The sequence below is a fragment of the Fukomys damarensis genome, unplaced genomic scaffold (assembly GCF_012274545.1).
Source record: "Fukomys damarensis isolate Sample0158 unplaced genomic scaffold, DMR_v1.0_HiC HiC_scaffold_17, whole genome shotgun sequence".
Lineage (NCBI taxonomy): Eukaryota > Metazoa > Chordata > Mammalia > Rodentia > Bathyergidae > Fukomys > Fukomys damarensis.
Genome location: NW_022900929.1, coordinates 71,100,028 through 71,111,138, shown reverse-complemented (window position 1 = coordinate 71,111,138; position 11,111 = coordinate 71,100,028). Strand labels below are relative to the sequence as shown.

The 11,111-nt window shown below is 44.5% G+C and overlaps 1 protein-coding gene and 1 long non-coding RNA gene across 15 annotated transcripts in view; one reads left to right on the top strand and one right to left on the bottom strand.

Annotated features, from left to right (window-relative positions):
- Positions 1 to 45: 45 nt before the first annotated feature.
- LOC117286546 lies at positions 46 to 10,083 on the bottom strand. The gene is made up of 3 exons (XR_004517732.1): positions 9,647 to 10,083; positions 4,940 to 5,106; positions 46 to 4,085 (listed from the first exon to the last, which is right to left on the bottom strand). It is a non-coding gene; the product is annotated as an uncharacterized LOC117286546 (long non-coding RNA).
- Positions 10,084 to 10,237: 154 nt separating this feature from the next.
- Trim9 (tripartite motif containing 9) overlaps positions 10,238 to 11,111 on the top strand; it is a 105,369-nt gene continuing 104,495 nt past the window's right edge. For 3 of the 14 annotated variants that reach the window (XM_033765188.1, XM_033765182.1, XM_033765183.1), the window contains exon 1: positions 10,238 to 11,111. This exon is cut by the window's right edge and continues 179 nt beyond it. In XM_033765188.1, the coding sequence (XP_033621079.1) occupies positions 10,481 to 11,111 (631 nt within the window). In that variant the 5' untranslated portion in view covers positions 10,238 to 10,480. The other 11 variants (XM_033765192.1, XM_033765191.1, XM_033765187.1 and 8 more) reach the window with 5 other exon arrangements.

The window sequence follows — 11,111 nt, the reverse complement described above, 5'->3', positions numbered from 1 at the left end:
AAGCCAGGGTGAACAAAGGTCCGGGCTATGGCTACAATGGGAGGGGGTTAGAGCACTGTCTCCTGGGCCCTTTGTTATTTAGCATGGGCTTGTAATTCAAGTCATACATATTGTTATTTCCTCATCTGTCTTGTTTAATCTACACCTTTGCACACGTAATAAACCGCTTTCCATCAACCCGTGAGGCAGCCACTGCATTAGGTCCACTTCACAAACGAAGGAGCACAGTCACATCGGACCCATTCTAGTTGCCCCAAATGTAAGCAATACTTTTAACACACGGCTCTCTAGTACAAGAACCAAAGCTACTGTGATGACGAGTAGGAAAGATAAGCTTTCTATACATAACCAGGGGAAATGTCATGGCTTAAATTCCTGGACTGTTCAAATCTTTGGGCGTCTCTCTGAGGACTAAAGTCGTGTATGCAGCACCCCACCAACATGCAATAAACCGTCATTTAATTTAGCAAATGTTTACACAGTGGCAAGGAAAGCTGCCCTGATTCCTGCCTCTATTGGATGGCTGAGGGGAAGGGGATAAGAGTGGAGGGGAAAAGGGGGAGATCTTTGGGGCTGTGAAGCCAAAGGAAGCTAAGAACGTGCTGAGACTAAGTCTTCCAGTTTAGGAAGTCAAGGGCTGAGGCCGTTCATTATATCTGGGGCCTGATGAAGCTTTCTTCTCTGTAAGAGAACCTTCCAACTCTCACTCCAGCTCAGCGGATATCAGGCAGCTCTGTGGGACAACAGGGCTCAGGCATCATTGCCGGCTGACAGAACGAGTCAACAAGTTCATGCCCCCCCCCAGCACCACGAATTCTCACGTGTGTTTTCCCACCTTCAAGTGTGGAAAGATGTATGCAGAAGAAAATGGTTTGCATTGCAAATTGGATTTTTCCATGTGTTGCTGAGCAGCCCCTGTGGTTTTGGCAGATGGAGGTAGGTGTGCAAATCTGGCCGCGATACCTCCTCCAACTGCACGAGTGGAAGATCAGCACGGGGTGCAGAATCGGTTGGCATCTGCTCCATCAGGACAAGTGACCAATGCTGCTTGGACGCAGCCTCCCCAGCCAAGTGCACCCCTCCAGTTTTCATGCTTTTTGGGGAATTCCCCTAGGGAACTAACCGTGTGGTAAACCTCATTCTAAATATTGCATGTGTAACAAACCACCCAACCTTCACATCAACCCATGAGGTAGCCACTGTGTTATCTTCTTTTCTCAAAGGAAGAAACAGTCACAGGGCAGATAAACAGATGGTTATATATGTAAGACGGAAATGAGCCGTGTTTTAAATCTGAACAGAGGGATTCTGGACTCCACGCAGCATGCAGGGTCTCGCATCTGAAAGGCAGGAGATGCTGGGATCCAGTCCTGGCTTTGTCTCTTCCTCAAACCATAGGCTGCTGAGAGCAAACTGTTCTCAGCCCTGTGCATCTTGAATGTATTTCTCATTTCGTGCACTTGGAGGAAGCCAATACCATTGTTAACTTTACATGTGGAGAAACTGAGTCCCAGAGGGGGTAAAGAACTTGCCCAAATTTACAAAACGAGTAAGAATTGGAGCCAAAGTTCTAAAACTCTGACGCAGAGTCTGTGTTCTTAAATCTAATAGCATCCTCTCCCTTCCCCTTACTACTTTCCCTGGTATTTGACCTCTGAGCCTCAGTTTTCCTGGCCATAAAATGGAGATAACATCAGCAATTATTACAAAAAACAGTGTGGGGTGAAAAAAGAATGGTATGTGAAGAAGACCTACACTGCTCTATACTCACTGAGTTACAATCTGAGTTTCCTGGATTGCTTTAGGTTTACTCCTTCTTTCACATGCGTATCCCCAGTCAAGTACAAGTTTCTCAAAGTAGAAAAAAATGGTTTCTCTGCTTATAATTTTATTTCTGTTAACCTTTTCTGGACAAACAAATGAGGTTTGATACACGCTCCTTAAATAAGCACAGACAAGAAGGACAGCAATGCCAGAGGGTTCTGTCTCAGGAGGAAGCTTCATTGACTCTTCAAGTGAGGCGTCCTCCCCTGCACCTGAAATTAGTTTTCACCTCTTTCACGCTCTGCTGTTCTGCAGAGGCCAGCCTAGTTGTTTCTATGTTTCTCTGCTTGCTTATTTGTTTTTCCAGTGCTAGGAACCCAGGGTCCTACTTACTTACCCCAGGCAAGTGCTGTCTCACTGAGCTACACCCCCAGCCCCATCCAGTGGTTTCATGCAGAAGAACTGGATCCCAGACAGTTGCTGAAGCACAACTTTGTCTTCCACGTTGAAATATCAACGAGGGGCTGTCAGGTACCTGAGACTATTCTCTCCAACATGGTGGGTCCTTAGATGTCGGAGTCTTTGAATGTGCTCCTCCTTCTGCTGGGCGCGTGTCCCCGTATTCTCCCAAAGCTGCTTCTTTCCCACATTTGGGGTCTCTTTCTCAGAGACCTTCATCCTTGGCTTAAGTAACTCTTTCACTCAGTCGGTCCCAGTGGCTCTCTTCGTGCTTCTCCATAGCATTTTCCCAGGCTGGGAGTTGTCTTGTTTATGCGTTCACTGCCTGACTCCCTCAACCTGAGTTTAAGCTTCTTGAGTGCAGGGAACTCTATTTTTCTCTCCACTGCATCGCCAGATCCTTGGCAGAAAGTAGGTGTTTATTAAATTTTTTGTGGACTCAGAACTGGAAGACAAGCCAACATCTCCAAACTAGGAAGCCTGCATTGAGGGCACACGTAAGGAAGGGCTCCAGGCCCTGTGTGTTGCCCTAGAGCCGCACATGAGTGGAGCACCATGGCTTGGCCTGTGGCAGCCTCAGCTCCAACCCTAATTCACACACTCTGGTGTTTTGCATCAGAACATCTACATCATGAAGCCAGGGCTCGAGCAGCTGTTCTGGCTCTTACTAGCTGGGTGACCTTGAGCCAGTTATTTCAACCCACTGTACCCACATTTTTTATCCCTACCATGGGAGATGCACTCATGAAGACTGAGCGAAATAGCACATGTACCATTCTTAATCCAGCATCTGGCACGATGTAAGCTTGCAATAAATTATAGCTCTGAATTTAGTACTGATGCAACATAATTTACACTTGTGCCACTAATCTTTCTTTCTCGTTAGATTATCACTAATTGATTATGACTTATTTTTTGTTTAAAAAAAAAACCAAAAAATAAAAAATGGCCTCAACACCTTCTCAAGGCTGTCCTTGCCTATATAGTCATGGGCAATCAATCTTTTGGAGTTGGCACACAAACAGAAACCTATTATCCCTTCCTCACTCAGGAAGCTCTCACCAGCTGTCAAGCAGGATTATTAACATTAAACTGGGTGTCCAGAAGTAAATTTGTAGTTAATTTTCCTTCTGAGTGAGTGGCAAATTCAGCAGGATTCATCCACGGACAAACACACTGGCGTAGGAGAATAAAAGGTAATGGGAGAAGTGGGACTCTTAACAGATGAGGGTCTAGGGGAGGTCTCGCTTCCTCCACTGGCTTCAGCTCCCAAGAGGCTACAGAAATAAGGATGCTTTGAAGGCAGGGGTGAGTAGTGCTCTGATTTACTTTCTCACACACTCTTTTGGATCAAACAGCTCGATGGAAACTGGGAGCTCACGAGGAAAAATCATCTCTGATGTTGATGGGCTTCCTGTGAACACTCACTGAATATTCCCTCTCAGAATTTTTGGATTCCTACCTATATAAAAAGAGGCCTGTAGTCTTAATAAGTTATTTTTAAATGATAATGTAGCAGGTTACCCCCTTCCTTCCTTCCCTTCCTTTCCTTCCTTCCTGTTCCATTTGAAATTGACAATGGGACTTCTTAAATGGCTTTTCCAAGAGCTGAGAAGCCTGCTGCTTCTTTGGATAGTAATGTTTTCAGAAGAAAACGAGAAGCTAGAAAAGATAAAATTAAAAATTACACTGTACTTAATTTACTTTGAGAAGTTTGGCTATAGTAAAATTGCAAATTAGATGGTACTGGCCTCTAACACCTGCAGGCTCCTTCTTTGATCCTATCTTTGGTGGTTTTTCTTCATTCCCTGAAGGACCCTGAGTCTCCAACCTTCTCCATCACTTTTATCATCAAAAGTCTCCTGCAGTAGGGATAGGGGTATAGCTTCATTATAGAGTGCTTGCCTAGCATGCAAATGTCTCTGAGTTGTATCCCCAGCACTGAAAAAGTCTTCCTGCAGGATATTAGTTGGGGGGGGGCAACACCTCCCAAAATGGAAAAACCTAGCCCATTTGATGTTTCCTGTAATAGGTAACACATAGAGTTCATGGTTTAAGGATTGTCACAGGCTGGAATTTGTCTCCACCAAATTTATATTTCAACCTCTTAACTCCAGTACCTCAAAGTGTGACTTTATCTGGAGACAAGGTCTTTTAAAAAGTAATTAAGATTATGCGAGTTCACTGAGGTGGGCCCTGCTCCAATATGGTCCATGTCTTTATAAGATGCGGAGATTAAGACACGGGCAGGTAGTGGGGAGACCAGGTGAGGACAGAGAGAGAAGACAACTATCTACAAGCCAAAGAGAGGCCTCAGGAGAAACCAACCCTGTTGAGTCTCAGACCTTGGACTTTTAAGTCTTTACAACTGTGAGGAAGTTTCCTGTTGCTTGATCCAGCTAGTGGGTAGAATTTCAATATGGTAGCCTCAGGCAACTAATGCAAGCAGAGTGGTCAGACCTACGCTAGAATCTCAACTCTTCCGTTCAGGAAGTGTGAAACCTCAGGCATTGAAGCTCTCAGAGCTTCTCTTTCCTCACCTGCCAAGGGGAAAATAAATGCACTTCACTAGGTGGCCCTGAGGATCAAATGACACTGCATGCTACTGGCTAACATGATGCTTGCACAGTACTGGGCAGTTAGCATGAAGTAGCGCTTTTACCACTATTATTGCTGCTCTATTGAAATTACAACTGGATTCTGTAGCATTACTTACATTTATACAGTAGATACTCAAAAAATATTAACAGGGCACACTGCCCCCGTGGCTTCTCCTTCCTAAGGAGCCCTTAATTCCAATACAGATGGCATCAGAAGCTACAAATACAACCTTTGACTCCAAAATGCAGGTAAGAATTGTGGGAAATAGAAGCACCGTCCATCCTATAATAAAAGAGGCAGAAAAAAGTGTGATCAGTGAGAAAATGCCTATACTGACAAATGAAATAAGTTCTACACTTATGGACCTATGAGTGACTATCATTAAACAAATAGTGTATTAAGCCATTAATACTAATAAAGAAGCAGCTCATTTCTAAATAATTTCCTAGAAAAGCTTCTTAAATATAGGTTCTCAGGTATCAGGCATCAACTCGGACAGTTATCTAATAATCATGGTTTCAGGTCAGGCACATTAAATTTCAAATAAACATTCTTATTTTCTATGTTCAAATTATCATTAGTAATACATGGTTTCTCCAGTAACTTTCAACATGAGAAGAGATGACAGCACTAAAGCTTAAACCATTTCTTCTATGTCACAGTTTTACATAACCATTTCGGACCATTCACAATCCCAATACTTGGGAGGCTGAGGCAGGAGGATCACCATGACTTTAAGGCCAGCCTGGGCTACATAATGAGTAACTTCAATTATCATTTTCATAATGATAATTTCAACTACATAGTGAGGATCTGTCTCAAAAAAAAAAGTTTTTAAATTTTAGAAACCAGACCATTCAATACTAATTACCTACAAGGCACTCTCCACAGGAAATATAAATATGTCGTGTTTCCTTGCTTACCCTCAGATCAGAACAGAAATGACCCCCATAACAGGAGAGAGCAAAGATTGGCTTATGGTTGTTACAAACGGTGTAACTGAACCTTTGCTGCATATATATCTTGTTTACTAAACCAAGTAAAGATAGCAATATTTGTTTCCCAGTTTTCTTAACTAATGACAAGTCGATTGTTTTATTCACTTTAATCCCTCTGCATTTACATCTCATGGGACAATCATGAGCACTGAAGATAGGATCACACTTGATTTCCTTTCTGTTGCATCCTTAGATCCCCAGGAACCTTTCTTGACCTCCCTCCTCAAGCTCCTGATCCGTTCATGGGTGAATGTGGCTTGTGAGTGCACCAGAATCCTCGATGGAATGATTCCCAGCATTGCTGGTTTTGCACCTGAGGTGACCGTACTGTTTCTCCCTGCACAATGCTGCAATATGTCAATCAATTTTTATCAGTCAGCCACAGTGTTGCTCTTTCTTTGGAATCCCAATCCATGAAGTTTTCAGAAATTTACCCCCTTTCTGGAATTCATGTCATTATACTCTGCTCATGAACAGCTTTTGTCTTACTCTCTCAAATCAAACATTAACTCCAAAATGGCAAAGTTGATTTCCTCAAGTGCCTCATAGGTGAGCAACTGTGATCTCAACTTCCCAGCCCTCAGAAATGTGAGCCAATAAATTTCTGCTCATTATAAATTACTGAAGCAATGCTGTTCTGTGATAGCAGCACAAAATGGAGCAAAATAGGGTGACTTCTACATTTAGTAGGTTGTAGAATTTACTTTACACTTTTTCACTTTCAACATGGTATAAAGGACTCCAGTGCCAATCTGATTTTTTTTTCTTTGTAATTAGGTTGTGGGGATTTTTTTTTAATCTAGGAGATTGTACAATGTTCTCTTTTCCTTTACATTGATCTGTATATGCCTGGGTCATTTTTCATCAACATCGTCTATAGTTCTAAAATCTCTTTAGTCTTAATCTCTTATCTTTCTTTTGTTCAGAGAAATTATTTTCCCAATTGTAGTTTCTTCTCTATCCACATTTTTTTTCATATTCTGAAATTCCTAGTATTCACAAATTAGGTCTCTTGGATATAATCTCCTACTCTCCTACCTTAATATAGGATTCACCAAAACTCCATTTTCTCTCCACTGCTTCCCAAAGTAATATGTCACTCACAGTTTGAAATACTGCAGAATTTATATATACTTCCAGTAGAAATAATCACATGGTTTAAAATATCAGGAACTTAGTAAGACCCTATTTCAAATACAAAAAATTTTTTTTAAATGTTGGGGATGCAGCCCAGTACAAAGGCCCTGGATTAATTACCAATACTAAAATAAATAAAAATACCACAGAATACCAACAATAAATATGGTATTAAAAGATAATATAGAATATCTAAAATATGAAACCTAAATTAATGGGCTAAATTATGCCATAGAAAGAAGTTTCTTCATACTTTCTTTTGAAAACAGAAACATCACACCTAACATTTTTCAAATGACTTAATTTTTACAAATCACATTCAGTAATACCCTTAATCACTAAGCAATTAATACCCTTAATCACTAAGTATTTGTGTGTGTAGGTCATAGAATTTTAAATTGTCAGCCTATGATCGACTCCTTGCTTTGAATTTACCCCTTACAAGAAAGAAAAGATGAGGAGAGGAGACAATGTAGAGAGAGAATAAGAATGAGAATCCTCTCTGTGTTCGTTCTTCAGGTTCAGAGACTATTGTGTCAATAACAGTGAAAGATGAAAAGATATTTTCCATCTTTCACTGGAAAAGATTAAGTTTTTTCAAAAATTGAAAAAGCTACTGGTGTATTTTAAATTTGCTCAACTTACTGCTGAAAAAACATCAGGTTTCAGAGGATAATCGGGCATTTTATCCAAATAAGAACATCTGAATCACAGCAGGAATGCTGAATTTACAGGGCTATCCACCCTCCTGCCTCAGGGCATAGACGGATCACCAGCTGGATAAAAGAAGATATTTCCCCAATGGGATGGTATTTCTATAATATCATTGATTACATTCAGATACTCATTCCCCCTTAAGGATATCTCACTGGGGAGTTTAAAGTACAGACACCATAACCATAAAAAGGAAAATCTTCAAAAGCCTACTGAAATATTTTAGAGGAACGAATATGGGAAAAATAATAACGTCTCAGAGATGATACAGCAGAATATCAGAGAAGTTAACAATGACCATTTGGGGTATTTGTCACACAGAGAAATTGACAGTGTAAAACTCCACATTCACTCAACATTTGAATGAACAAAGGAACAAACTTTCATTGTGCCTAAATTCAAACTCCAGTCTCAACCAATATTTGACCTTGAGTACTTACTCAAGTATCTTTTTTTATCCTCAAGTTATTAACCCGAAGAATGATGGTAATTCTCATTACAGGGAATTGGGCCAAGTAATGCATATAAATAAACAAATCTGCTGCCTGGAACAGGGTGAATCCTCAATAAGTAACATTCATTTTAAGAGCTCTCCTCGAAGTGAGTGATTTAGCTAACTCTTGGTCAAAGAGATCTAACAAATCTCAAGATACTTCAGACCCTGTGTACTGACTGTACAGGAATCTATACTGTAGTGAATCTGTATTGTGTGAAGGTCTGAATACCCAACACTATTACACTACCAGCCTTTCCCTGGGAAACGTCCTTTCCTTTGAACTAAGTACAAGCTCTCAGCTAAGAAGCAGGCCTTTCACCATAGATAGTAGCCACTGTGATGAAGTTCATATTCAATTCCTCACTTCTGGGACCCACAGTCACTGTGATTTTTTTAAGAAAAGATGGTAACTTACAATGGCAGTGACACTTCTTTCAAACAGTTTCTCAGTAATTAACTACTTGGTGTGAGCACATTCTCTTGGGACCCATAAATTAGATGTGTCCCGCAAAGTACAAATGACATTGCAACCACGCTTAGAGAAAGTCTGAAACATGCCTTTAAACAGATAACATACACCTTTAGGTGCTCTGGTCTCAACTAGTTAACAACCAGGTTAAAGGCAAACTGCGAAGCATTCATGATTAACATGGCTTTAACTAAAAATGATTTTTGCTCCTACAGGCTGATCAACTACTATTGTCATTGCAACTAAAAGTGGTGTTGGAAAGATCACCTCACTTATTGCACTATTTCTCTACGAATAAGACTGCAGAAAGTCCTTTTTTTCTAGGCAATACAGTGGTTCTAAATTATAAATGTTGTTGCACAGAATCAAGTTACCTTTTTTGGGAGGTGGAAATTTGGAAAATTTTTCTCATAATTTGGAAATAAGTTTTATCACTGCATGAATCGCTCAGCAAAAGTCAGCCGTGTACTATTTCCAATAAGTTACTAGTGTAGCATGTCACTTGATTCGGTAATTTTCCTTTCCTTTTTTTTTTTTTCCTTTTCTATCACCATATCAACAGTTTTGCAGACAGTGTCATCTCCAGCTATGTCTAGGGAGAAGAGGCAGAGGGGGAGCTTGCTTAATATGTAAGGATCACGCTGAAATACACCCCACACACTCTCACCACTACCACCACCACGCCCCTCCCAAGAGGAAAGAGAAAGAAACCTCCATGCTGGAAGGTGTGATCGATTTTCAGGGCATGTGACATTGAATAATGTTTGCAGCCAAACACTGAGATTCCGAAGCCATACAGTGATTCATTCAGAGCTAGTTACTAAACGACAGGCACTCAGAATAGGCAAACTCGTCCTGCCTCGACTGAACCCACGTTCCAGCTGGCCTTGGGGAGCTTAGCCAGGCCACAGCTTGGGAGGCAGAGACAGGGACGACAGAGGGGAAGCACAGGACCTGAAATGAAGGTGGTATCAATTTCGACTAATGCTGAGACTTCACTTTGGTTACCTCGCTAAGTCTCAAGACACGCACGCCAGGAAGACGCTATTAACCCCCTTTGGACACTGGGGCCTCGGACGAAGCGGAAGGAGGCCTAGCGGTTCTCGCCAAGGCTCCCGCCCAGCGCCGTCAGGCTCCAGGTGGGGGCGCTCGAGGCTCCGGCTTCCGGGAAGAGGAGACGCCGAGCGGCCCGGGTGGAGGCCGGCAGCGGAGAAGGGGCGTCCTACACTGCGCAGCTCTCGCCCACGGTGTTGCCAAACGCTCCAGGCAGACGAGAAGCATCCGCCCCCTCCGCCAGCCCACTGGCGGTGGGGAGGAGGTTCTCACGCCCCCTGATACTGGGTGACTGCATCGCAGGTCGGAAGGAAGCAGGGTGACGCATGAGTCATCCCGCCTAATTCCTCCTTCCTGGGCCCCCCCCCATCCTCCGCACACCGACCCCCTCCCGAGGTCCTGCAGCCGCCAGCGAGAAACAGAAGAATCTGCTTCTCCTCAGACTTCTCCACCAAAACCCCTGTGGCCTGCGGCTGAGAGGAAACAGACAGGACGTTTGACCAATGAGAGCTCCGCTCTCTCGCCCGCCGTCCAATGAGCCTCTGCTCCCTAGCGGGGCGGGGCTAGGAGGGCAGGAGGGGGCGGCCCCTGGCCAGCTCTCAGCACGGTGGCTCGGCAGCTCACACAGCTAGCGCATCGCAGGGAGTCGGAGTCGGGACTACTCGGGAAGGCGCCTCCTCCGCCGCTGCTGCTGCTGGCCAAGGTGCTGGACGCGACAGGGCCGCCGGCTACCCCAGCAGGCCAGGCATCCGCAGCTGCAGCTGCAGCCTCGCTTCCCGCCAGGTTCCCATGGAAGAAATGGAGGAAGAGTTGAAATGCCCCGTGTGTGGCTCCTTCTACCGGGAGCCCATCATCCTACCCTGCTCCCACAACCTGTGTCAGGCGTGCGCCCGCAACATCCTGGTGCAGACCCCGGAGTCCGAGTCCCCTCAGAGCCGCCGGGCCTCTGGCTCTGGGGTCTCCGACTATGACTACCTAGATCTGGACAAGATGAGCCTGTACAGCGAGGCGGACAGCGGCTACGGCTCCTACGGGGGCTTCGCCAGCGCGCCCACCACTCCGTGCCAGAAGTCCCCCAACGGAGTCCGCGTGTTTCCTCCAGCCATGCCGCCACCGCCCACCCACCTGTCACCGGCCCTGGCCCCGGTGCCCCGCAACTCCTGTATCACCTGTCCCCAGTGTCACCGCAGCCTCATCCTGGACGACCGGGGGCTCCGCGGCTTCCCCAAGAACCGCGTCTTGGAAGGGGTCATTGACCGCTACCAACAGAGCAAAGCCGCGGCCCTCAAGTGCCAGCTGTGCGAGAAGGCCCCCAAGGAGGCCACCGTCATGTGCGAACAGTGCGATGTCTTCTACTGCGACCCGTGTCGCCTGCGCTGTCACCCGCCGCGGGGACCCCTGGCCAAGCACCGCCTGGTGC